General features: G+C 44.2%; 1 protein-coding gene across 2 annotated transcripts; it reads right to left on the bottom strand.

Annotated features, from left to right (window-relative positions):
- Positions 1 to 151: 151 nt before the first annotated feature.
- On the bottom strand, positions 152 to 27,604 carry LOC101734820. Of its 2 annotated transcripts, none has more exons than XM_031903110.1 (8): positions 27,464 to 27,604; positions 22,766 to 22,870; positions 6,364 to 6,456; positions 5,674 to 5,758; positions 4,863 to 5,044; positions 2,210 to 2,271; positions 1,813 to 1,890; positions 152 to 1,006 (listed from the first exon to the last, which is right to left on the bottom strand). In XM_031903110.1, the coding sequence occupies exons 1-8, from the start codon at positions 27,515 to 27,517 to the stop codon at positions 988 to 990; spliced, it is 678 nt and encodes a 225-aa protein (XP_031758970.1). In that variant the 5' UTR covers positions 27,518 to 27,604; the 3' UTR covers positions 152 to 987. The 2 variants fall into 2 exon arrangements, with proteins under 2 accessions (XP_031758970.1, XP_031758969.1); XM_031903109.1 differs by having other exon boundaries at positions 27,410 to 27,603.
- Between the last annotated feature and the right edge of the window lie 314 nt (positions 27,605 to 27,918).

The raw sequence follows: 27,918 nt of genomic DNA, 5'->3' as shown, positions 1-27,918 counted from the left end.
GGACATATCAGGATTCAGCATGTGGTTTGGCTTTGCTGTGTTTTAGTGATCAGCTGCCTTAAATGATCCGTGTTGGGTGGGTGCTCGAGCAGCTCAGACCCTTGCCAGGGGGAACAAATCATATACCATGAAACACACTGCGCCACTTCCATTTGCAAAGATGAAAAAGTGTTTTATTTAGGTTAAAGACCAGGCAGCAACATTTCATGCTTCCTCTTGCCCCTTTCTCAAGATCCAGAGCTACGGGCCTTGGACTCCCAATAATTGACCCCATAACCAACATATTGGTTGTGCCTAGTCAATTGGACCCACAGGGTGCCCTGCCCAACCAAGTGTCTAAATTGGCAGAAAGAACATTAAAAGAACAGTTCAGTGTAAAAATGAAACTGGGTAAAACAGACAGACTGCGCAAAATAAAAAATGTTTTCAATATAGTTGGTTAGGTAAAAATGTCATCTATAAAGGCTGGAGTGGGCAGATGTCTAACATAATAGCCAGAACACTACTTCCTGCTTTCAGCTCTCTAAGCTGTTAGTTAGTCAGTGACTTAAGGGGGAGCCACATGGGACCTAACTGTCAGTTTGTGAGCACTCAGGTCAGATTCAAAAGCAACTAACTGACAGTTATGTCCCAGCTTAGAGAGCTGAAAGCAGGAAGTAGTGTTCCAGTTTCCAGTTTATTTCCTTGCTGTTACTGATTTATCAGACACGGAGATTGTGCTTCAGTGATGTTCTTTGCAGGGGTCCCTGTTCCATCTCCTCCCTGGAGCAGAACTGCACGGATCAGAGATTTGGGAGGTTTATACACCCCACTCTTGCTGACAGCACCCCTTTTGGACCCTGCCTCATGTGACTCCATTGCCAACTGGGTGACGCTGCTTTAAAATCCTGAGATAAAACCTCTGCTTTATTAGAGGAAACATTCCTTCCCCTCTTTCTTTCCTAAAGGCAATGGATGTAGTGCCAGGATCAATGCGCTGCCATTTAATCAGGACTTCTGCTTCAGCCTGCAACAAAGTGAAACATTGGAATTACCCACGGGGGCAGGGATGCTGGGGTAATTGCTTTGGTGCCCTCCAGTTCGACATAGCTGGGCCTCTTTCATTGGGAATTCCTCTGGACTTATATTTGGGCAACATGGCCAAAAGGAGCACTGGGCATGCTGGGAATGGGGTAGCTAGGCTTTGGTTCTAGTCCACCATTATATGGCTTAAAGGAAAACTATACCCCAAACAATACTGTAGGTCTCTATAAAAATCTATTGCATAAACAGCCCATATGTAAAACCCTGCTTCATCTAAATAAACCATTTTCATATAAATATACTTGTTTAGCAGTATGTGCCATTGGGTAATCCTAAATAGGAAACTGCCATTTTAAGTACTAAGGGCCGCCCCCTGGGATCATAGGAGTCACAGTGCACACAAACAAGCCAAGGCACACATACATGCTAGGCCTCATCAGCCAATGAATGGGCAGAGTTCTGTCTTTTGCTCCCACACTACTTCCTGTTACAGTTAGAGCTGCATCACTTCCTGTCAGCAGATCTCTGAGGGAGCACACAGCCCATCACTAAATGGCGGCTCAAGGGAAAGGATGTAAAAGGGCAATATTTACTGATATATATATTCCAGTTTGGGGAGATTCTTTAATAGGCCCCTTAACATAATATAAACTGTCCGTTGGTTATGTATTCATTCTGGGGGTGTAGTTTCCCTTTATGGGGGCCACACAGGGGCAGATCTATTGATCAGTAGTGATGAGCGAAATTCTGATCACTGCTGATCACTATTGATTGGTCAAATCCACTTACCCACAGATGTATCTCCTCCACGTGTCACACTTTAAACTTAGATTTTGCCGCTTCGGGTTATAAGGTTCACACCCATTTCTGGAATTAAGATACAAACATGTCAGCACAGTCACACAGTTCCCCGCAATGAACACGTGGTAGATATGTAACATGAGAACAGGCCCTATATATATTATATATATATATATATATCTCAGCAGGGGAGCCTTGAGGTTATACACAGGCGCCTATAGATTCCTGCTGAATGCACCAATCACGTGTAAGCTGCCATGTCGACTCGGTATTCACTAATACAGATACTGAGCCGTTACCCAATACAGTTTATCCCATTTCCATTAGAAATCAGGGTGTGCGTCAGAATTGCCAGAATAGGAGAAATAAAGATACAGTGACTCACGGGTGGGGGCCCTCCTGCTGGATCCAGAAATCTTCATCCATGTTTATGCAGCCGCTAATGTTCTGTAAGAGAGGGAGAATTAAATTTAAAGGTCCCTTACATGAATGCTGTGCCGGGTGCAAACCCTGGGGAGCCCCATTTATCACATCAGCAGGATTAGAGGGGAAACTATTGATCCCTATACATATACATATATATATGGGATCCCTTATCTAGAAACCCATTATCCAGAAGGTTCCAAATTACTGGAAGGTGATCTCCCATGGACTCCATTTTAATTAAATAATTCAGATTTTTAAGAATGATTCCCTTTTCTCTGTAATAATAAAACAGTACCTGTACTTGATCCCAACTAAGATATAATTACCCATTATTGGGGCAGAACAGCCCTATTGGGTTTATTTAATGGTTAAATGATTCCCTTTTCTCTGTAATAATAAAACAGTACCTGTACTTGATCCCAAATAAGATATAATTACCCCTTATTGGGGCAGAACAGCCCTATTGGGTTTATTTCATGGTTAAATGATTCCCTTTTCTCTGTAATAATAAAACAGTACCTTTACTTGATCCCAACTAAGATATAATTACCCCTTATTGGGGCAGAACAGTCCTATTGGGTTTATTTAATGGTTAAATGATTCCCTTTTCTCTGTAATAATAAAACAGTACCTGTACTTGATCCCAACTAAGATATAATTACCCCTTATTGGGGCAGAACAGCCCTATTGGGTTTATTTAATGGTTAAATGATTCCCTTTTCTCTGTAATAATAAAACAGTACCTGTACTTGATCCCAACTAAGATATAATTACCCCTTATTGGGGGCAGAACAGCCCTATTGGGTTTATTTCATGGTAAAATGATTCCCTTTTCTCTGTAATAATAAAACAGTACCTGTACTTGATCCCAACTAAGATATAATTACCCCTTATTGGGGGCAGAACAGCCCTATTGGGTTTATTTCATGGTTAAATGATTCCCTTTTCTCTGTAATAATAAAACAGTACCTGTACTTGATCCCAACTAAGATATAATTACCCCTTATTGGGGCAGAACAGCCCTATTGGGTTTATTTCATGGTTAAATGATTCCCTTTTCTCTGTAATAATAAAACAGTACCTGTACTTGATCCCAACTAAGATATAATTACCCCTTATTGGGGCAGAACAGCCCTATTGGGTTTATTTCATGGTTAAATGATTCCCTTTTCTCTGTAATAATAAAACAGTACCTGTACTTGATCCCAACTAAGATATAATTACCCCTTATTGGGGGCAGAACAGCCCTATTGGGTTTATTTAATGGTTAAATGATTCCCTTTTCTCTGTAATAATAAAACAGTACCTGTACTTGATCCCAACTAAGATATAATTACCCCTTATTGGGGGTAGAACAGCCCTATTGGGTTTATTTCATGGTTAAACGATTCCCTTTTCTCTGTAATAATAAAACAGTACCTGTACTTGATCCCAACTAAGATATAATTACCCCTTATTGGGGGCAGAACAGCCCTATTGGGTTTATTTAATGGTTAAATGATTCCCTTTTCTCTGTAATAATAAAACAGTACCTGTACTTGATCCCAACTAAGATATAATTACCCCTTATTGGGGGCAGAACAGCCCTATTGGGTTTATTTAATGGTTAAATGATTCCCTTTTCTCTGTAATAATAAAACAGTACCTGTACTTGATCCCAACTAAGATATAATTACCCCTTATTGGGGGCAGAACAGCCCTATTGGGTTTATTTCATGGTTAAATGATTCCCTTTTCTCTGTAATAATAAAACAGTACCTGTACTTGATCCCAACTAAGATATAATTACCCCTTATTGGGGGCAGAACAGCCCTATTGGGTTTATTTAATGGTTAAATGATTCCCTTTTCTCTGTAATAATAAAACAGTACCTGTACTTGATCCCAACTAAGATATAATTATCCCTTATTGGGGGCAGAACAGCCCTATTGGGTTTATTTCATGGTTAAATGATTCCCTTTTCTCTGTAATAATAAAACAGTACCTGTACTTGATCCCAACTAAGATATAATTACCCCTTATTGGGGGCAGAACAGCCCTATTAAGGTTATTTAAATTAACTTTTAGTATGTTAAAGAATGGTCAATTCTAAGCAACTTTTCAATTGGCCTTCATTATTTTATTTTTTTTATAGTTTTTGAATTATTTGCCTTCTTCTAACTCTGCATTTTTTAAATGGGGGTCACTGACCCCGGCAGCCAAACCCTATTACTTTTTGTAACTTTCTTTACTATTCAGCCCCTCCCCTATTCATATACCAGTCTCTCATCCAAACCACTCCCTGGTTGCTAAGGTAACTTGGACCCTAGCAACCAAATAGCTGCTGAACTGAAAATAAAATAACTAAAAAACTATATCCATTCATAATAAATAATCAATGGCTTTGGGTTGTGCAGTCCTCCTGATACAGAATGCCCCGAGATAGTTTCAAAGCAGTCCCAACGCCATGTCATTTGTCCCTTAAAGGAGACAAATAGGTTGCCATGTAAGTACCATTTTTTTGCCCCCGATCACATGGCAGGGTAATCATATAACCAAAACAGATGGTAGAACTGTGGGGCATGATAATGCTGAGTTTATCTGCGAGTGCCATTATGGGGGGGTAATGTTACCTTGGTGCTGGACTTGGCTAGTAGTTGCCCCCCATTCATTGCACAGTTGGTATTGGCATCTTCCCATGGGGCCTCCTCAGTCGAGATGTTCAGTTTGGTTCCGTTGCAGTTCTGCCAGATCAGGGCCCCCCCCATGTCAGTAGAACCTTTCTCTTGATTATCCGGGTTATTACCTGGGTCACCTGGGAAGGCATAAGGACTTGATAATATTGGGTAAAGGTGCCCATACACGGGCAGATTCAGCTGTTGATTTTGGTCCTTCAGACCCCCGACGGCCTACCCACCTACATCAGCCCAAAAATTGGTCAGATCTCAATCAGGAAGGTTTGATTTTCAATTGGATCAACTCGTTGACGTGACCCTCAGGCCAACGGTGCCTATGCCCGCCGGTTTAATTAGATTGTTTGGCCCTAAGGCTGAATGTTTGAATTAGCCCATATTAGGAGAAGATCTGCTCATTTGGCACCCTTCTTGCGTATGGCCACCTTATCACACACCTTCCATTGGGGGCAGATTTCCTAAGCAAATGGCAAGTTGTATCTGGGTGCCTTGTTCTGCAGTACCCCAGCCTTCCAGTGTCCCCTACGGTTCCACCCTGTCCCTAATGCTCCCTGTGCCCCAGTTCCTTATCGAGAACAGTGAGTCACTTCCTTCTACTGCCCCCCAGGGAATGGCACAGTGTGCAACTGGGGCAACACTAACTGCATATTGTAGAGCCTTAACTTTCCCTTCTTCATATATCAACCCAGCCTGTGGCTCTCCTTGTACCCAGTGATGGAACAACATAAAATTAAATACAAAAGTCTGTCACCTGTTTTTGTGGCAGGAAGGATGAGGAAAACAAGAGCCATAGTGATGCCAATGGCAATGAGCGCTGCCATAATCAGCCACCGTTTCTGCAGGGGAAGAAGGAAGGAGAGTCAGTAAGAGGGGGCAGGATAGAGAGATCTGAGAGACAGGGATTGTGCCAAGGGGTAAATATCAGAATCTCATACAGGACACAGTGAGCTCCAAGCCTGCAATGGATCTCAAGTAAACAGATGGGGAACTCACTACAGAAATCCCTTGGGGAAAAATCAGTTGCCCGCCTTGGGTCTGCAGGTCAAGCCAATGAAAGCACTAGTGAACGTGATGGATGTGAGTCTTTTTTCAGCCCTAGCTGCTAGGCAACATGTTTTTACATTTCCCCAGTGCGAGAGGATCATTTTTGCCGCTGAGGCAGCACAACACAGGGATATGCCGCTGGGGGTGGAAGTGTTTGACACTTGGGCTGAAATATTCTACATATGGGGATGATCTGCTCTGTAGCCCAATATCAGCGCCAGCATCACCTACTGGTATAAAAGTAACTATTCCAAGTGCAGAGCCAGTGTGCAAGGAAGGGCACGGGATAGCTTGTCGGGGATTCCTAACCAATCTCCATAGGCCTGAAAGGCTGCCATAGAGCAGTAAGTGTCACAGCCCTAAGGCCTCATTTCCCGGGCCCTGCCATTATACCCACCTTCTGTATCCAATGCCATATCCGCTGCCACCCTGAGCGCGGCCCTTGGTTACCAGGCGTTTCCAGGTGCCCATTGCCAGTACTAAGGGAGTTCTGTAGATCAGGCGAGAGAGAGAAAGGATAAGGTCAGTTCCAGTCTGGGTACATGTGGTGGGTATTTGCCCCATGGGCACACAATCTGGCTAATCTAAATACCCAAAATTTCCTGCAGCCATACAATAAGCTCTCTGGTGCTTTATTGGACAGTAGAAAGGGCTGACATTAGAAAGCTTCATATTCCCTCAAAATAAAATGCTTGGGGCACCCTATGTCCACCACTTTGTAAGCACCAGCAGGGCCATTATAGAATAAAAATGTCCAGTTCATAAAATGCTGAAAACCTGGGGCCCGAGCATATGAGGGAGTTACAGCAATTGCCTTGTCACAAGCTTGCACCCAATGAATTTGGCACAAAATGGTCTCTTGGTTCTAGACTGGGAGATGGCATCATTATTAAAGGAACAGTAACACAAAATAAATATGTGTTATAAAGGAATTACCTGTATCGTGTACTGTTGCCCTGCTGTGTAGCCCCGGGGGGCAGCCATTCCTGCACCGGTACAGCTGGGGTGTTTGCTACAGAAACCCTACTATAGTTTATATAAATACCCCGCTGTGTAGCCCCGGGGGCAGCCATTCCTGCACTGGTACAGCTGGGGTGTTTGCTACAGAAACCCTACTATAGTTTATATAAATACCCCGCTGTGTAGCCCCGGGGGCAGCCATTCCTGCACTGGTACAGCTGGGGTGTTTGCTACAGAAACCCTACTATAGTTTATATAAATACCCCGCTGTGTAGCCCCGGGGGCAGCCATTCCTGCACTGGTACAGCTGGGGTGTTTGCTACAGAAACCCTACTATAGTTTATATAAATACCCCGCTGTGTAGCCCCGGGGGCAGCCGTTCCTGCACTGGTACAGCTGGGGTGTTTGCTACAGAAACCCTACTATAGTTTATATAAATACCCCGCTGTGTAGCCCCAGGGGCAGCCATTCCTGCACTGGTACAGCTGGGGTGTTTGCTACAGAAACCCTACTATAGTTTATATAAATACCCCGCTGTGTAGCCCCAGGGGCAGCCATTCCTGCACTGGTACAGCTGGGGTGTTTGCTACAGAAACCCTACTATAGTTTATATAAATACCCCGCTGTGTAGCCCCAGGGGCAGCCATTCCTGCACTGGTACAGCTGGGGTGTTTGCTACAGAAACCCTACTATAGTTTATATAAATACCCCGCTGTGTAGCCCCAGGGGCAGCCATTCCTGCACTGGTACAGCTGGGGTGTTTGCTACAGAAACCCTACTATAGTTTATATAAATACCCCGCTGTGTAGCCCCAGGGGCAGCCATTCCTGCACTGGTACAGCTGGGGTGTTTGCTACAGAAACCCTACTATAGTTTATATAAATACCCCGCTGTGTAGCCCCGGGGGCAGCCATTCCTGCACTGGTACAGCTGGGGTGTTTGCTACAGAAACCCTACTATAGTTTATATAAATACCCCGCTGTGTAGCCCCGGGGGCAGCCATTCCTGCACTGGTACAGCTGGGGTGTTTGCTACAGAAACCCTACTATAGTTTATATAAATACCCCGCTGTGTAGCCCCGGGGGCAGCCATTCCTGCACCGGTACAGCTGGGGTGTTTGCTACAGAAACCCTACTATAGTTTATATAAATACCCCGCTGTGTAGCCCCGGGGGCAGCCATTCCTGCACCGGTACAGCTGGGGTGTTTGCTACAGAAACCCTACTATAGTTTATATAAATACCCCGCTGTGTAGCCCCGGGGGCAGCCATTCCTGCACCGGTACAGCTGGGGTGTTTGCTACAGAAACCCTACTATAGTTTATATAAATACCCCGCTGTGTAGCCCCAGGGGCAGCCATTCCTGCACTGGTACAGCTGGGGTGTTTGCTACAGAAACCCTACTATAGTTTATATAAATACCCCGCTGTGTAGCCCCGGGGGCAGCCATTCCTGCACTGGTACAGCTGGGGTGTTTGCTACAGAAACCCTACTATAGTTTATATAAATACCCCGCTGTGTAGCCCCAGGGGCAGCCATTCCTGCACTGGTACAGCTGGGGTGTTTGCTACAGAAACCCTACTATAGTTTATATAAATACCCCGCTGTGTAGCCCCGGGGGCAGCCATTCCTGCACTGGTACAGCTGGGGTGTTTGCTACAGAAACCCTACTATAGTTTATATAAATACCCCGCTGTGTAGCCCCGGGGGCAGCCATTCCTGCACTGGTACAGCTGGGGTGTTTGCTACAGAAACCCTACTATAGTTTATATAAATACCCCGCTGTGTAGCCCCGGGGGCAGCCGTTCCTGCACCGGTACAGCTGGGGTGTTTGCTACAGAAACCCTACTATAGTTTATATAAATACCCCGCTGTGTAGCCCCGGGGGCAGCCATTCCTGCACTGGTACAGCTGGGGTGTTTGCTACAGAAACCCTACTATAGTTTATATAAATACCCCGCTGTGTAACTGTGAAACTCGGCCCCCCCCCCCTTCAGGCCTGAATTTATTTACCGGTGAAGAAAGACTCTTCAATTTTTGGGCCCAGAGGGGGTGCAGGCCCGGGGTCATTCCCACCCCTGCTAGTTAAGCCCCAGTACACTCGTGTATATCATAAAGCCACTTACATTTTTGAGTTTCATTGTAAGACAAGTGAAACCCTTATAATGAAACCAATGATCCCGACTAACATAATAGCCACAACCCAGCTTCATGCTTCGGGTCTCTCTAACCTTTTCCCTGGGTCTCTCGTGGGCCCTATGGAACAGAGATGCAAGAGAGACAGTCGGGCTCTGGCTATTATGTTAGACATCCGCTCACTCCGGCCTTTAGATATGATATTTATGGCTAATTAACTATATTATAAATATCTTTCGATTTCGCCTATTTACCCAGTTTCATTTCTACACGGAACTGTTCCTTGAAACACTTCCCCCAGTGCAGTCAGTATTAACCAACCTCCATTGCCTGTTGTGGTATCCAGTCTCTCACGCTGACCTCTTAAAGCAGTAGTTTGACTTTTGGCTACTGATATGGATACTGTACTTTCTGTCACGTTGCATCTATGCTCACATTAAAATGGCGACACTTCCTGTATGCGCGGCGTGACTGCACCTCAATATTATAACACCAGAGTCTCGCGGGAAGATAAAGAGGTTCTCATCGTCATCTTGTGCTTCTAACTCCTCAGAGCAGAGGGGAAGCCCCTTCTCTCACCCCACAATGCTCTCCACTGCTTCAGCCACGTGGCCCCCAGTCATGTCATTCAAAGCAATGATGTCATAGCAGGGCCACCATCTGACCCCGTACAGGTTATTTATATGGGGCCCCCCCATGAACACAGGCAGCAGTACCAACATTTAGGCCATGCCTCTTATAGGAGAAGGAAAGGTAATAACTCAGTAAGCTTTATCAGAAAGGTCTGTGTAAATACAGCCATAAGCACTCACAGAAACGCTGCACTGAGTAAAAATATTTATTGTGTCTGTAATTCCTGTGCCAGAGACACACAGCTCTCTGCTCTCTCCTGCTCCCCCTCCTTCAAGAATGCTAAGAACTCACTCCCCCTTTAGGAATGTGGATCTGAGCCAATCAGCAGGAAGCTGACTCATAGTCTTACTAACTGAGCATGTACACTAGGGGGCTGATTTACTAACCCACGAATCCGACCCGAATTGGAAAAGTTCCGACTTGAAAACGAACATTTTGCGACTTTTTCGTATGTTTTGCGATTTTTTCGGATTCTGTACGAATTTTTCGTTACCAACACGATTTTTGCGTAAAAACGCGAGTTTTTCGTATCCATTACGAAAGTTGCGCATTTTGCGTAGCGTTAAAACTTACGCGAAAAGTTGCGCATTTTTCGCGTAAGTTTTAACGCTACGCAAAATGCGCAACTTTTTACGCAACTTTCGTAATGGATACGAAAAACTCACGTTTTTACGCAAAAATCGTATTGGATCCGAAAAATTCGTAAAGAATCCGAAAAAATCGCAAAACATACGAAAAAATCGCAAAGTACCGATCATTACGAAAAAAACGCAATCGGACTCCATTCGACCCGTTCGTGGGTAAGTAAATCAGCCCCTAGGTCTGGGTGTCTGTGCAGGAGTGAGGCATTATGGGAACTGTCTCTACACAGCTCAGCATTTTTTCTTCCTGTTTGGCTTCTGATCTTCTGAACAGGTAAAATATGGGGAGACTTGAGGGCACTATTGAAAGAACTGAAGGTATGCCTGCAGCTTGGGATTAACTCTTTATTAGCCTTTCCTTCTCCTTTAAATGCACAATACAAACAGCTGATGTGACTCTATAATAACCAGTCATTCCCCTGCTGGAAAGTTCATGTATGAGCCGCTCATATCATTCAGTAAATAGATCCCAATACAAACAGCCGATGTGACTCTATAATAACCAGTCATTCCCCTGCTGGAAAGTTCATGTAGGAGCCGCTCATATCATTCAGTAAATAGATCCCAATACAAACAGCCGATGTGACTCTATAATAACCAGTCATTCCCCTGCTGGAAAGTTCATGTAAGAGCCGCTCATATCATTCAGTAAATAGATCCCAATACAAACAGCCGATGTGACTCTATAATAACCAGTCATTCCCCTGCTGGAAAGTTCATGTAGGAGCCGCTCATATCATTCAGTAAATAGATCCCAATACAAACAGCCGATGTGACTCTATAATAACCAGTCATTCCCCTGCTGGAAAGTTCATGTAGGAGCCGCTCATATCAGTCAGTAAATAGATCCCAATACAAACAGCTGATGTGACTCTATAATAACCAGTCATTTCCCTGCTGGAAAGTTCATGTAGGAGCCGCTCATATCATTCAGTAAATAGATCCCAATACAAACAGCTGATGTGACTCTATAATAACCAGTCATTCCCCTGCTGGAAAGTTCATGTAGGAGCCGCTCATATCAGTCAGTAAATAGATCCCAATACAAACAGCTGATGTGACTCTATAATAACCAGTCATTCCCCTGCTGGAAAGTTCATGTAGGAGCCGCTCATATCAGTCAGTAAATAGATCCCAATACAAACAGCTGATGTGACTCTATAATAACCAGTCATTCCCCTGCTGGAAAGTTCATGTAGGAGCCGCTCATATCATTCAGTAAATAGATCCCAATCCAAACAGCTGATGTGACTCTATAATAACCAGTCATTCCCCTGCTGGAAAGTTCATGTAGGAGCCGCTCATATCATTCAGTAAATAGATCCCAATACAAACAGCTGATGTGACTCTATAATAACCAGTCATTCCCCTGCTGGAAAGTTCATGTAGGAGCCGCTCATATCATTCAGTAAATAGATCCCAATACAAACAGCCGATGTGAATCTATAATAACCAGTCATTCCCCTGCTGGAAAGTTCATGTAGGAGCCGCTCATATCAGTCAGTAAATAGATCCCAATACAAACAGCTGATGTGACTCTATAATAACCAGTCATTCCCCTGCTGGAAAGTTCATGTAGGAGCCGCTCATATCAGTCAGTAAATAGATCCCAATACAAACAGCTGATGTGACTCTATAATAACCAGTCATTCCCCTGCTGGAAAGTTCATGTAGGAGCCGCTCATATCATTCAGTAAATAGATCCCAATACAAACAGCCGATGTGACTCTATAATAACCAGTCATTCCCCTGCTGGAAAGTTCATGTAGGAGCCGCTCATATCAGTCAGTAAATAGATCCCAATACAAACAGCTGATGTGACTCTATAATAACCAGTCATTCCCCTGCTGGAAAGTTCATGTAGGAGCCGCTCATATCATTCAGTAAATAGATCCCAATACAAACAGCCGATGTGAATCTATAATAACCAGTCATTCCCCTGCTGGAAAGTTCATGTAGGAGCCGCTCATATCATTCAGTAAATAGATCCCAATACAAACAGCCGATGTGAATCTATAATAACCAGTCATTCCCCTGCTGGAAAGTTCATGTAGGAGCCGCTCATATCAGTCAGTAAATAGATCCCAATACAAACAGCCGATGTGACTCTATAATAACCAGTCATTCCCCTGCTGGAAAGTTCATGTAGGAGCCGCTCATATCAGTCAGTAAATAGATCCCAATACAAACAGCCGATGTGACTCTATAATAACCAGTCATTTCCCTGCTGGAAAGTTCATGTAGGAGCCGTTCATATCATTCAGTAAATAGATCCCAATACAAACAGCTGATGTGACTCTATAATAACCAGTCATTCCCCTGCTGGAAAGTTCATGTAGGAGCCGTTCATATCATTCAGTAAATAGATCCCAATACAAACAGCTGATGTGACTCTATAATAACCAGTCATTCCCCTGCTGGAAAGTTCATGTAGGAGCCGCTCATATCAGTCAGTAAATAGATCCCAATACAAACAGCTGATGTGACTCTATAATAACCAGTCATTCCCCTGCTGGAAAGTTCATGTAGGAGCCGCTCATATCATTCAGTAAATAGATCCCAATACAAACAGCTGATGTGACTCTATAATAACCAGTCATTCCCCTGCTGGAAAGTTCATGTAGGAGCCGCTCATATCATTCAGTAAATAGATCCCAATACAAACAGCTGATGTGACTCTATAATAACCAGTCATTCCCCTGCTGGAAAGTTCATGTAGGAGCCGCTCATATCATTCAGTAAATAGATCCCAATACAAACAGCCGATGTGAATCTATAATAACCAGTCATTCCCCTGCTGGAAAGTTCATGTAGGAGCCGCTCATATCAGTCAGTAAATAGATCCCAATACAAACAGCCGATGTGACTCTATAATAACCAGTCATTCCCCTGCTGGAAAGTTCATGTAGGAGCCGCTCATATCAGTCAGTAAATAGATCCCAATACAAACAGCTGATGTGACTCTATAATAACCAGTCATTCCCCTGCTGGAAAGTTCATGTAGGAGCCGCTCATATCAGTCAGTAAATAGATCCCAATACAAACAGCTGATGTGACTCTATAATAACCAGTCATTCCCCTGCTGGAAAGTTCATGTAGGAGCCGCTCATATCATTCAGTAAATAGATCCCAATACAAACAGCCGATGTGACTCTATAATAACCAGTCATTCCCCTGCTGGAAAGTTCATGTAGGAGCCGCTCATATCAGTCAGTAAATAGATCCCATTACAAACAGCCGATGTGACTCTATAATAACCAGTCATTCCCCTGCTGGAAAGTTCATGTAGGAGCCACTCATATAATTCAGTAAATAGATCCCAATACAAACAGCTGATGTGACTCTATAATAACCAGTCATTCCCCTGCTGGAAAGTTCATGTAGGAGCCGCTCATATCATTCAGTAAATAGATCCCAATACAAACAGCCGATGTGAATCTATAATAACCAGTCATTCCCCTGCTGGAAAGTTCATGTAGGAGCCGCTCATATCAGTCAGTAAATAGATCCCAATACAAACAGCTGATGTGACTCTATAATAACCAGTCATTCCCCTGCTGGAAAGTTCATGTAGGAGCCGCTCATATCAGTCAGTAAATAGATCCCAATACAAACAGCTGATGTGACTCTATAATAACCAGTCATTCCCCTGCTGGAAAGTTCATGTAGGAGCCGCTCATATCATTCAGTAAATAGATCCCAATACAAACAGCCGATGTGAATCTATAATAACCAGTCATTCCCCTGCTGGAAAGTTCATGTAGGAGCCGCTCATATAATTCAGTAAATAGATCCCAATACAAACAGCCGATGTGAATCTATAATAACCAGTCATTCCCCTGCTGGAAAGTTCATGTAGGAGCCGCTCATATCATTCAGTAAATAGATCCCAATACAAACAGCCGATGTGAATCTATAATAACCAGTCATTCCCCTGCTGGAAAGTTCATGTAGGAGCCGCTCATATCAGTCAGTAAATAGATCCCAATACAAACAGCTGATGTGACTCTATAATAACCAGTCATTCCCCTGCTGGAAAGTTCATGTAGGAGCCGCTCATATCAGTCAGTAAATAGATCCCAATACAAACAGCTGATGTGACTCTATAATAACCAGTCATTCCCCTGCTGGAAAGTTCATGTAGGAGCCGCTCATATCATTCAGTAAATAGATCCCAATACAAACAGCCGATGTGACTCTATAATAACCAGTCATTCCCCTGCTGGAAAGTTCATGTAGGAGCCGCTCATATCAGTCAGTAAATAGATCCCATTACAAACAGCCGATGTGAATCTATAATAACCAGTCATTCCCCTGCTGGAAAGTTCATGTAGGAGCCGCTCATATCAGTCAGTAAATAGATCCCAATACAAACAGCTGATGTGACTCTATAATAACCAGTCATTCCCCTGCTGGAAAGTTCATGTAGGAGCCGCTCATATCATTCAGTAAATAGATCCCAATACAAACAGCCGATGTGACTCTATAATAACCAGTCATTCCCCTGCTGGAAAGTTCATGTAGGAGCCGCTCATATCAGTCAGTAAATAGATCCCAATACAAACAGCTGATGTGACTCTATAATAAGCAGTCATTCCCCTGCTGGAAAGTTCATGTAGGAGCCGCTCATATCATTCAGTAAATAGATCCCAATACAAACAGCCGATGTGAATCTATAATAACCAGTCATTCCCCTGCTGGAAAGTTCATGTAGGAGCCGCTCATATAATTCAGTAAATAGATCCCAATACAAACAGCCGATGTGAATCTATAATAACCAGTCATTCCCCTGCTGGAAAGTTCATGTAGGAGCCGCTCATATCATTCAGTAAATAGATCCCAATACAAACAGCCGATGTGAATCTATAATAACCAGTCATTCCCCTGCTGGAAAGTTCATGTAGGAGCCGCTCATATCAGTCAGTAAATAGATCCCAATACAAACAGCTGATGTGACTCTATAATAACCAGTCATTCCCCTGCTGGAAAGTTCATGTAGGAGCCGCTCATATCAGTCAGTAAATAGATCCCAATACAAACAGCTGATGTGACTCTATAATAACCAGTCATTCCCCTGCTGGAAAGTTCATGTAGGAGCCGCTCATATCATTCAGTAAATAGATCCCAATACAAACAGCCGATGTGACTCTATAATAACCAGTCATTCCCCTGCTGGAAAGTTCATGTAGGAGCCGCTCATATCAGTCAGTAAATAGATCCCATTACAAACAGCCGATGTGAATCTATAATAACCAGTCATTCCCCTGCTGGAAAGTTCATGTAGGAGCCGCTCATATCAGTCAGTAAATAGATCCCAATACAAACAGCTGATGTGACTCTATAATAACCAGTCATTCCCCTGCTGGAAAGTTCATGTAGGAGCCGCTCATATCATTCAGTAAATAGATCCCAATACAAACAGCCGATGTGACTCTATAATAACCAGTCATTCCCCTGCTGGAAAGTTCATGTAGGAGCCGCTCATATCAGTCAGTAAATAGATCCCAATACAAACAGCTGATGTGACTCTATAATAAGCAGTCATTCCCCTGCTGGAAAGTTCATGTAGGAGCCGCTCATATCATTCAGTAAATAGATCCCAATACAAACAGCCGATGTGACTCTATAGAAGGAAAATGGAACATCTTTAAAACATTGCTTTGTAGGTATACGCAACAGTATATCCCCCTAGTAAGTAAGGAGAGGCATCGCAAAGCAAAACCTTTATGGCTGAATAAAAGAGTAAAGGTCGAGGTTGGTAAGAAAAAACGTGCTTTTAGGGCATTCAAGTTAGCTGGGACAGCGGAAACTTTCATCAGGTACAAGGAAGCAAATAAAGCAGCAAAAAAGCTATCAAGCAAGCTAAAATAGAGATGGAAAGGGATATTGCAGCTAGGAGTAAAAAGAATCCAAAATTATTTTTTAATTATGTGAATAGTAAAAAAATGAAGCAAGAAGGGGTGGGAACTTTATTATCACGGGGGGGTACGTTGGTTGATGAAAACGGGGAAAAAGCTGAAATTTTGAACTCTTATTTTTCATCTGTCTATACATCTGAGGAGCCAGATAATGAAGGCTTCCCTTGTAATATGCCCAGTTCTAGTAATTTAGCTACTGGCGCGTGGGTCACTCGGGAGGAAATTCAAAAGAGACTTGAACATGTAAAGGTAAACAAAGGTCCAGGGCCGGATGGGATTCATCCCAGGGTATTAAATGAGCTGAGCGCTGTGATCGCCAAACCTCTTCACTTAATTTTTCAGGATTCATTGAAGTCTGGCATGGTGCCGAGAGACTGGCGGATTGCTAATGTGGTGCCGTTATTTAAAAAGGGATCCCGTTCTCAGCCTGAAAACTATAGGCCTGTTAGTCTGACATCAGTAGTAGGAAAACTTTTGGAAGGGGTAATAAGGGATAGGGTACTTGAATACATTGCAGTTCACAATACTATTAGTTTGTGCCACATGGTTTTATGCGTAACAGATCTTGCCAGACTAATTTAGTTGCCTTTTATGAGGAGGTGAGTAGGAACCTTGATGCTGGAATGGCAGTTGATGTCATCTACTTGGACTTTGCTAAAGCGTTTGATACAGTACCTCACAGAAGGTTAATGATCAAATTAAGGAATATTGGCCTAGAACATAATATTTGTAATTGGATAGAGAACTGGCTGAAGGATAGAGTACAAAGAGTGGTTGTAAATGGAACATTTTCTAATTGGGCCAGTGTGGTTAGTGGAGTACCGCAGGGGTCAGTCCTTGGGCCTTTGCTGTTTAACTTGTTTATTAATGGCCTGGAGGGGGGCATAGACAGTACTGTTTCTATTTTTGCTGATGACACTAAATTGTGCAAAACTATAAGTTCCATGCAGGATGTGCCGCTTTGCAGAGTGATTTGACAAAATTAGATAACTGGGCAGCAAACTGGGAAATGAGGTTCAATGTTGATAAGTGCAAAGTTATGCCCTTTGGTAGAAATAATATAAACGCAAACTATCTACTGAATGGTAGTGTGTTGGGGGTTTCCTTAATGGAGAAGGATCTAGGGGTTTTTGTTGATAACAAGTTGTCTAATTCCAGGCAGTGTCATTCTGTGGCTACTAAAGCAAATAAAGTGCTGTCTTGTATAAAAAAGGGCATTGACTCAAGGGATGAGAACATAATTTTGCCCCTTTATAGGTCCCTGGTAAGGCCTCACCTTGAGTATGCGGTGCAGTTTTGGGCTCCAGTCCTTAAGAAGGATATTAATGAGCTGGAGAGAGTGCAGAGACTGCAACTAAACTGGTAAAGGGGATGGAAGGGTTAAACTATGAGGTGAGACTGTCGAGGTTGGGGTTGTTTTCTCTGGAAAAGAGGCGCTTGCGAGGGGACATGATTACTCTGTACAAGTACATTAGAGGGGATTATAGGCAGTTGGGGGATGTTCTTTTTTCCCATAAAAACAATCAACGCACCAGAGGTCACCCCTTTAGATTAGAGGAACGGAGCTTCCATTTGAAGCAGCGTAGGTGGTTTTTCACGGTGAGGGCAGTGAGGTTATGGAATGCCCTTCCTAGTGATGGGGTAATGGCAGACTCTGTTATTGCCTATAAGAGGGGCCTGGATGAGTTCTTGATCAATCAGAATATCCAAGGCTATTGTGATACTAATATCTACAGTTAGTACTAGTGGTTGTATTTATAGTTTATGTATGTGAGTATATATTGGTAGGTGTGGGTTAGGTGTGCTGGGTTTACTTGGATGGGTTGAACTTGATGGACACAGGTCTTTTTTCAACCCTATGTAACTATGTAACTATGTAACTATGTAACTATATAATAACCAGTCATTCCCCTGCTGGAAAGTTCATGTAGGAGCCGCTCATATCAGTCAGTAAATAGATCCCATTACAAACAGCCGATGTGAATCTATAATAACCAGTCATTCCCCTGCTGGAAAGTTCATGTAGGAGCCGCTCATATCATTCAGTAAATAGATCCCAATACAAACAGCTGATGTGACTCTATAATAACCAGTCATTCCCCTGCTGGAAAGTTCATGTAGGAGCCGCTCATATCAGTCAGTAAATAGATCCCAATACAAACAGCTGATGTGACTCTATAATAACCAGTCATTCCCCTGCTGGAAAGTTCATGTAGGAGCCGCTCATATCATTCAGTAAATAGATCCCAATACAAACAGCCGATGTGACTCTATAATAACCAGTCATTCCCCTGCTGGAAAGTTCATGTAGGAGCCGCTCATATCAGTCAGTAAATAGATCCCATTACAAACAGCCGATGTGACTCTATAATAACCAGTCATTCCCCTGCTGGAAAGTTCATGTAGGAGCCACTCATATAATTCAGTAAATAGATCCCAATACAAACAGCTGATGTGACTCTATAATAACCAGTCATTCCCCTGCTGGAAAGTTCATGTAGGAGCCGCTCATATCATTCAGTAAATAGATCCCAATACAAACAGCTGATGTGACTCTATAATAACCAGTCATTCCCCTGCTGGAAAGTTCATGTAGGAGCCGCTCATATCAGTCAGTAAATAGATCCCAATACAAACAGCTGATGTGACTCTATAATAACCAGTCATTCCCCTGCTGGAAAGTTCATGTAGGAGCCGCTCATATCAGTCAGTAAATAGATCCCAATACAAACAGCCGATGTGACTCTATAATAACCAGTCATTCCCCTGCTGGAAAGTTCATGTAGGAGCCGCTCATATCAGTCAGTAAATAGATCCCAATACAAACAGCCGATGTGACTCTATAATAACCAGTCATTCCCCTGCTGGAAAGTTCATGTAGGAGCCGCTCATATCATTCAGTAAATAGATCCCAATACAAACAGCCGATGTGACTCTATAATAACCAGTCATTCCCCTGCTGGAAAGTTCATGTAGGAGCCGCTCATATCATTCAGTAAATAGATCCCAATACAAACAGCTGATGTGACTCTATAATAACCAGTCATTACCCTGCTGGAAAGTTCATGTAGGAGCCGCTCATATCAGTCAGTAAATAGATCCCAATACAAACAGCTGATGTGACTCTATAATAACCAGTCATTCCCCTGCTGGAAAGTTCATGTAGGAGCCGCTCATATCATTCAGTAAATAGATCCCAATACAAACAGCCGATGTGACTCTATAATAACCAGTCATTCCCCTGCTGGAAAGTTCATGTAGGAGCCGCTCATATCAGTCAGTAAATAGATCCCAATACAAACAGCTGATGTGACTCTATAATAACCAGTCATTCCCCTGCTGGAAAGTTCATGTAGGAGCCGCTCATATCAGTCAGTAAATAGATCCCAATACAAACAGCCGATGTGACTCTATAATAACCAGTCATTCCCCTGCTGGAAAGTTCATGTAGGAGCCGCTCATATCATTCAGTAAATAGATCCCAATACAAACAGCTGATGTGACTCTATAATAACCAGTCATTCCCCTGCTGGAAAGTTCATGTAGGAGCCGCTCATATCAGTCAGTAAATAGATCCCAATACAAACAGCTGATGTGACTCTATAATAACCAGTCATTCCCCTGCTGGAAAGTTCATGTAGGAGCCGCTCATATCAGTCAGTAAATAGATCCCAATACAAACAGCCGATGTGACTCTATAATAACCAGTCATTCCCCTGCTGGAAAGTTCATGTAGGAGCCGCTCATATCATTCAGTAAATAGATCCCAATACAAACAGCTGATGTGACTCTATAATAACCAGTCATTCCCCTGCTGGAAAGTTCATGTAGGAGCCGCTCATATCATTCAGTAAATAGATCCCAATACAAACAGCTGATGTGACTCTATAATAACCAGTCATTCCCCTGCTGGAAAGTTCATGTAGGAGCTGCTCATATCATTCAGTAAATAGATCCCAATACAAACAGCTGATGTGACTCTATAATAACCAGTCATTCCCCTGCTGGAAAGTTCATGTAGGAGCCGCTCATATCATGTAATCCATTTACAATGTCAAGACTCAATCTCTCCCCCAGCCCGTACCATGGGAGGTAAATGGTCAGCATATGGTTAAATTGGGATACTGGTGCCCCTTCTACAGTAAGTGCTTGGCCATTGGTTGCCCCACTTTGCAGTAGGCAGTGCCAGTCTTACGGAATGACGTAGCTGAGGCTTCTCCTATGTAGGCAAGTACAGAAGGCAACCAAGCCATATATACGCCACATAGCAACGGGTGCAGGTCACATTATGCCTTTATATACATTTACTCCCAAATTGTGGGTGGCAGAAGAATATTCCCAGGGTGGTTCTCCTACAGGTAAAGCACCCCCTACATTGCTAGCACCCATTTTTCTGTAAAGATTTTAATCAAGTTTGACACTTGGTGCCTGGGGTTGGAGCAATGTCCTTTGTTACCAATAAGTCCCCCAGGTTCCTGCGAGACATCTGTGATGGGTTCCCCTATATCAGTGCTGTCCAACTTCTGCGGTGCCGAGGGCCGGAATTTCTCTAGTATACATGGCACACCCACTTCAAACCACACCCATTTTATCACAATGGTGGTAGCACAGCAAAAACCCAGATGCTTGGTCCTCACTTCGGGGATATCTACAGTTATTCATATATGAAAGAATTATATTATGTCATATTAAACACACCCTTAAATCCATATGCCTCCTCCTCCCCTGTGGATAGCACAGCAACCCCCAGCACATAGTTACACACCTTAGGGACCATTTAATGGCTATTTCCAACTGCCAACAAACTCCCAGAACAAACCCCTGCCAGGTTCACCTCCCCAAGGCAGCATAGGGCAAGCAGAGTATGGCACACACAGGCAGCACTCTGCCTGCCCTACGCTACCTGTGTGTGCCATACTATGCCTGTCCTATGCTGCCTGTGTGTGCCATACCCTCCCTGCCCTATACTGCCTATGTGCCATACTCTGCCTACCCTATGCTGTCTGTGTGTGCCATATACACAGGCAGCATAGTCCAGGCAGTATATACAATGTCTGAGGTGTGAACAGGGGAACAATGGGGGTGATTACAGCCTGAGCAGGAGGTGTGAACACTGCAGGGGGTGAACAATGCAGAGATTAAAAGGTGTGAAAAACACAGGGGATTACATGTTTAAACAATACAGGGGGATTACAGCCTGAATCTGAGGTGAGAACCATGCAGGGGGCAAATTAATCCCAGTACGATACTATTTAAAGTTTACACAAAGATAAACCATCAAAGCAGCCAGACAGGTGGGGGGCCACACAGAGGGGGGTCGCGGGCCGCCAGTTGGACAGCACTGCCCTATAGCAATCTCATATTATATAGTGAATAAAGTACCCCCTATTGTAACATATAGGGATATTATAAGCCCCCGAGGAGTTCCTTATAATATATAGTGAATAAAGTGCCCCCTATTGTAACATATAGGGATATTATAAGCCCCCGAGGAGTTCCTTATAATATATAGTGAATAAAGTGCCCCCTATTGTAACATATAGGGATATTATAAGCCCCCGAGGAGTTCCTTATAATATATAGTGAATAAAGTACCCCCTATTGTAACATATAGGGATATTATAAGCCCCCGAGGAGTTCCTTATAATATATAGTGAATAAAGTACCCCCTATTGTAACATATAGGGATATTATAAGCCCCCGAGGAGTTCCTTATAATATATAGTGAATAAAGTACCCCCTATTGTAACATATAGGGATATTATAAGCCCCCGAGGAGTTCCTTACAATAGGGGGTACTTTATTCACTATATATTATAAGGAACTCCTCGGGGGCTTATAATATCCCTATATGTTACAATAGGGGGTACTTTATTCACTATATATTATAACATATAGGGATATTATAAGCCCCCGAGGAGTTCCTTATAATATATAGTGAATAAAGTACCCCCTATTGTAACATATAGGGATATTATAAGCCCCCGAGGAGTTCCTTATAATATATAGTGAATAAAGTACCCCCTATTGTAACATATAGGGATATTATAAGCCCCCGTGGAGTTCCTTATAATATATAGTGAATAAAGTGCCCCCTATTGTAACATATAGGGATATTATCACTATTGTCACCGAGGAGTTCCATTGCCATATAAAGGTGCAAGGCCGAAAGCCGAGGGCTTTTATACAGGTTATGGAACTCTGAGGTGACTTTTAATATCCTGATATTTTACAACAGGGGGTACTTTATTTATTATAATATACAAGTTTCAGGGACAAACGACATCACTAAGCTCCAATTATAACTGATGACATCACTAAGCCCCGTTTATAACGATATAATTTACAGGATATTCATGGATCTTGTGTATTATACATAAATATATAGAGCCCGGTGCCATCGTTGGGCCACATCATTAAAATGTCACCCTGGAGAGTCAGTGGGTAAGAGATAGCGATGGGTTTGGGCTGTAGGGCTGTTAGTGTCTCAGAAGCCCCAGTCTATATACCCACCTTCTGTATCCACTGCCATATCCGCTGCCGTATCCGCTGCCACCCTGAGCGCTGCCCTTGGTTACCAGGCGTTTCCAGGTGCCCATTGCCAGTACTAAGGGAGTTCTGTAGATCAGGCGAGAGAGAGAAAGGATAAGGTCAGTTCCAGTCTGGGTACATGTGGTGGGTATTTGCCCCATGGGCACACAATCTGCCTACTAGTAACAGTCATTACACTCCCTGCCCCGCTGAGTGTTTGGGGCCCCTGTATGTACCGCAGTGGCTCTTACTAAGCACCCCCAGGGCCACATATTGCCTTGTGTGAGCGCCGGCGTAAATACAACTGTTACAGGCTGGGTCCCATAAATGTCACTGGGCCCCTTACAACAACCCCCTTGTACCAGACTGGCACCCAGTGAATTCATTGTCCATTATCCCAATAAAGAGCTCAAAGCACTAAACTGAGTGTATTCTAACCCTATTGCACCTATTCATGCATCTTAAAGGGAAACTACACCCCCAGAATGAATACGTAACCAACAGACAGTTTATATTATGTTAAGGGGCCTATTAAAGAATCTCCCCAAACTGGAATATATATATCAGTAAATATTGCCCTTTTATATCCTTTCCCTTGAGCCGCCATTTAGTGATGGGCTGTGTGCTCCCTCAGAGATCAGCTGACAGGAAGTGATGCAGCTCTAACTGTAACAGGAAGTAGTGTGGGAGCAAAAGGCAGAACTCTGCCCATTCATTGGCTGATGGGGCCTAGCATGTATGTGTGCCTTGGCTTGTTTGTGTGCACTGTGACTCCTATGATCCCAGGGGGCAGATGTTTTTAATACAGTTTTGCATAAAGAGGTTTTTCTTTCACTTCAATGGCCCCATGAGGAATCCTTTGAGTGGCTGACTGCACAGGGGACTGTAGGTGCCTCTGGGCACATTAATGAGCATTGCCCAGCAACTGCCATATTAGTACCGCTATTTACTAAATATTCCAGTTAAATACACTGAATTAGAGATAAATATAAATTCTATTTTTTTTAATAAAGATCACCACTGGCATGTCTTTGTTCAGGTTAAAGAGCAAGTAAATCCCCAGAATAAACCCCTCCCTTGTGCCCCTCCTGCCCAATTTGCCTAAATTTCACAAAGCACCTGGGCCCCCATTTGGATGAGGATTTCACAGGGCCCAGCACAACAGTATCGCCTCTCCCCCCCCCCCCCCCCATGGCTCTCAGTCCCAGGGGGTGAAGGTGCCATTACTTATAAAATGTGAGGTACAGGGGAACCCATTTTCCCCTAGGCCTGCGTGGGAGGGGGCTGGCAGTGCATGGGTTAATGTTGTGCTGAAAACCATTGTTGCTAGGGTTATGATGTCACAGGGCAAAGTTATCTTAGGGCATGATTGGCCCCCGGCAACCACATGTTCTTAAAGGGGTCTTTTAGTATGATGTAGAGAGTGATATTCTGAGACATTTTGCAATTGGTCTTCATTTTTTATTATTTGTAGTTTAATTGTTTCAATTTTTGTTCAGCAGCTCTGCAGTTTGGGAGTTTAAGCAGCTACTGGGTTGCTAAGGTCCAAATTAACTTAGCAACCAGGGGGTGGTTAGAATGAGAGACAGGTATATGAATAGGAGAGGGACTGAATACAAAAATAAGTAATGAAAAGTAACAATAAAACTGGAGCCTCACACAACAGTTTTCTGGCTGCCGGGGTCAGTGACCCCCATTTGAAAGCTGCAAAAAGTTGGAAGAAGGCAAATACTTAAACAACTATAACATAAATAATAAATAGACCAAATGAAAAGTTGCCATTCTATAAAAAAAGTTAACTGAAAGGCGAACTACCCCTTTAACAGCAGGAATGTCAGGGCTATATAAAGGGGTGCAGGGCAGATACCCCTCTATCCGGCGGCTGGATATATCCCTGCTTCAATCTCCCGTCCACCCCCCCAGTTAATATATTGTTCTATAATTACTTACCCGATACCAGGGACACTGACCCGGGGTATCAGGTAAGTAATTACTGGGGGTACCTACCATTTGGTGCCCCCCGAGCTGCACTGTATCCCTGTGAGTTAAACGGATATTGAGCAAGTTATAGATAATGTACAGAAAGGTTTGTTCTTCAGTGTTTGGAGATCGTTCTAACAATTATTTTCTGCTCCAAACCAACTCTATCTACTGATATAGGGGCGGCAATGGGGCCCAATGTGGCCCCGACCTACACGAACATATTCATGAACAGATTTGAGGAATTTGTGTATAATCACAAGTGCTTTGGGCAATATAATTTCTGAGATTAATATGTTCCTTTCGTGTATTGAACTTACCATGCAAGTGAGCCAAGAACAAATTTCTTTTTTAGATACAAATGTTTCCAAGTGCAATGGGTCTCAGTCACTTATACGTTAAGCCCACGGACAGAAACACCTTAGTGCTTCATCCGCAACAAGTAAAAAAATCACTCCCTAAATCCCAATTTATTAGGGTTGGACGAGATGCAAGAGAAATTTAAGGAGCAGGCAGGGTCAGACTGGGGGGTGAAGGGCCCACTGGGGCTCCCCCCCCCCAGGGCCCTGCAGGTGCCCCCACCGGCCGCATCCCCCTAACCCCCCACCCCCCGCAGGGGCCCTCACCCGATGTCCTCCCTCGAGTGCGCGTACATTTAACGTGTCAGGGGAAGATTGGTCGGGCAGGGGGAGTGCCGGCAAGGGTCAGGTCTGGGCCGCTGGGGCCCACTAGGGCTGGGGTCCACTGGGATTTTTCCCGGTGTCCCGGCGGCCCAGTCCGACCCTGGGAGAGGGGATACACAAATAATTTATTAATGAGTCGGAGAGAAGAGATTGAGAAACAGGACAGGATGATAAAAGGCAGAGTTAAGGTGCCCATACACGGGCCGACTACAGCTGCCGATATGGGTCCCTTGGACCGATTCGGCAGCTAATCGGCCCGTGTATGGGCAGAACAGAGCTGCCTGGCCGACCGATATCTGGCCTGAAATCGGCCAGATCTCGATCGGCCAGGTTAGAAAATCCGGTCGGATCGGGGACCGCATCGGCTCGTTGATGCGGTCCCTGAACCGACTGCCCCATAACATCTAATGTAATCCAATCGTTTGGCCCCAGGGCCAAACGATCGGATTATTTTTTTTTCAAGCCCCTTCCTACCCGATATCGCCCACCCGTAGGTGGGGATATCGGGTGAAGATCCGCTCGCTTGGCGACGTCGCCAAGCGAGCGGATCTTATAGTGTATGGGCACCTTTAAACAATTGAGTGATCGCTTTCCCTTTATAACGAGGTACAATGTCTTGAGCCATCAGGGGGCGACATTGTTAGGAAACATTGGGGGTTTGAGAGATGGGGATAGGGGGGTCTCTAGTTTCAGGAAATTCCCATTTATATCCTATAAAAGAAACTGCACAATTGGTTCAATGCTGAGTAAAGCCGGCCATACCTGTAGCGATTCCGACCTTTCCTGCGACCATTGGTCGTTCCCACCCTCTACTGACATTCAGGGCTGAATCGTTAGATATGGGGGTCGAAACAATAGGAATTCTGCCTCTACCTGGCGATACGTAGATTTTGTTCAGGCGCCTTCAATGGCACCCAATCAAAATATTTTAACCGGCCCGATCGGCCGCATATAAGTCGCCTCTTCCAGCAGCCATACATGCACCGAATATCGTATGAAACGAGGTTTTGTACAGTATTATCGGTGCATGTATGGCTGGCTTAAGTCACACATGGGGACTGGCAAAGGTGGTCAGACCTTATTAATTATGAGGAGGCGGAAACAGGACTAAAATGTTGTAGAGAAAGGAAGCAATGTGGATAAAGAGTCTATAGAGACCCCCCAGGGATTGAATAGGGAGTGCGGTTACAAACCATTTTTCATTGATTTTAATGGGTTTTTAATCTTTGTGTTACACAGTTACTGTGTTTTGGATAAATCCGGGTAAATTGAAAAGAAGTAACAGATTTTAGTTTTGTAACAAGTTGCCTCTTACTGATATGTTGCAGCGTTTATATGTATAATGGCCACTAGGTGGCGAGATAATATCATGTATAGAGAGAGGGCCGCTCACTCATTGGCTGCCAAGTTTGAGAGGACACTCAGGCCCCATACCTCGCTATATCCCAAAGCCGTGTGTATCTAATAAAGGGTTTATAATACAGATACTAAGGCGCTGTATGGTGAATTCTCATACGATAATTACACAGGAGCTGAATGTATGAACATAGTAACATTACAGCGACACACGGGGGGGCTCAGTCTCAGCTCCCGGTACCTTTGCGCAACCCCAGTACCCCCCCCCCCCCCCCCCCCCCCAGTATAGCGTTACTTTAGCTCCAAGGGCCCCGGTACTAGATCTGCAGCACCCCCCCCCCCCCCCCCCCCCATCTCCTTACAAGGTAATCGGCGCAAACCAGAGGCCCGGTACTCAGGTACCGCCTCACCCCCAACCCCCTAACTCTGCCCCTGCCCACGGTGCGGCTAATGGGCGCTCCCCCGGCACCTGTCTCCCCATAGGGAACAGTAGGGGCAGAGATACGGTAACTGCCCCGGCATCGTGGGCGGAAGGCTCTGGGGCAGTTGCGGTCGGTGCCAACCCCAAAAAGAGAAACTTTTCCGGACCCGGGACCCTCACACTTACCGGCTGCTGGGGGGCAGGAGCAGCCTTATAGCTTGCGGATCCGTTCATACCCACCGGGCAGGTACCGGGCTTGTCTGGCAGGAAAGGTTGAAGCGCAGCCTCATACATCGCGCAGCAGCATATCGCGACAGTGCGACCCGGGAAACAACTTATGTAGCGGGGGCGCCGCGGGCAGCGGTGTGTGCGGGAGTCTGCACTGATACAGTGTAATATATAGCTGTACTGTAGCCCCGCCCCGCAATCAGGCAGGAGGGAGGAGGCAGGAGGGGGAGTGGGGGCAGGTGAACTAAGACAACATTCCGCGCACAACAACACGGACACTGCGATTTATTTATTTTTATTAGTCATTTCCTTTTATTGTATTGTAAATCCGCCCCCTCTTACTCCGTTTTGAAACATAAGAATTTACAAACAGCCCAATTAAACAAACAAAAAACACATTTGCTGCCACATTAAATTCATTAGATAATAACTATTTCCTATTTCCCTTCCCTGGGGGTCCCTGAGGG

The sequence above is a fragment of the Xenopus tropicalis genome, chromosome 5, assembly GCF_000004195.4.
Source record: "Xenopus tropicalis strain Nigerian chromosome 5, UCB_Xtro_10.0, whole genome shotgun sequence".
Taxonomy (NCBI): Eukaryota; Metazoa; Chordata; class Amphibia; order Anura; family Pipidae; genus Xenopus; species Xenopus tropicalis.
The sequence above is the reverse complement of the archived record's forward strand: the minus strand, read 5'-3'. Positions and strand labels throughout refer to the sequence as shown.

Excerpts from the sequence above, each read along its gene's own strand:
- LOC101734820 (XM_031903109.1), bottom strand. The coding sequence starts at position 27,517 with ATGTATGAGGCTGCGCTTCAACCTTTCCTGCCAGACAAGCCCGGTACC. Across the intron at positions 6,457-22,765 it reads TATGGCAGTGGATACAGAAG|AACTCCCTTAGTACTGGCAA; the intron begins GTGGGTATATAG and ends CCTGATCTACAG. Across the intron at positions 2,272-4,862 it reads TAGCCAAGTCCAGCACCAAG|AACATTAGCGGCTGCATAAA; the intron begins GTAACATTACCC and ends CCTCTCTTACAG.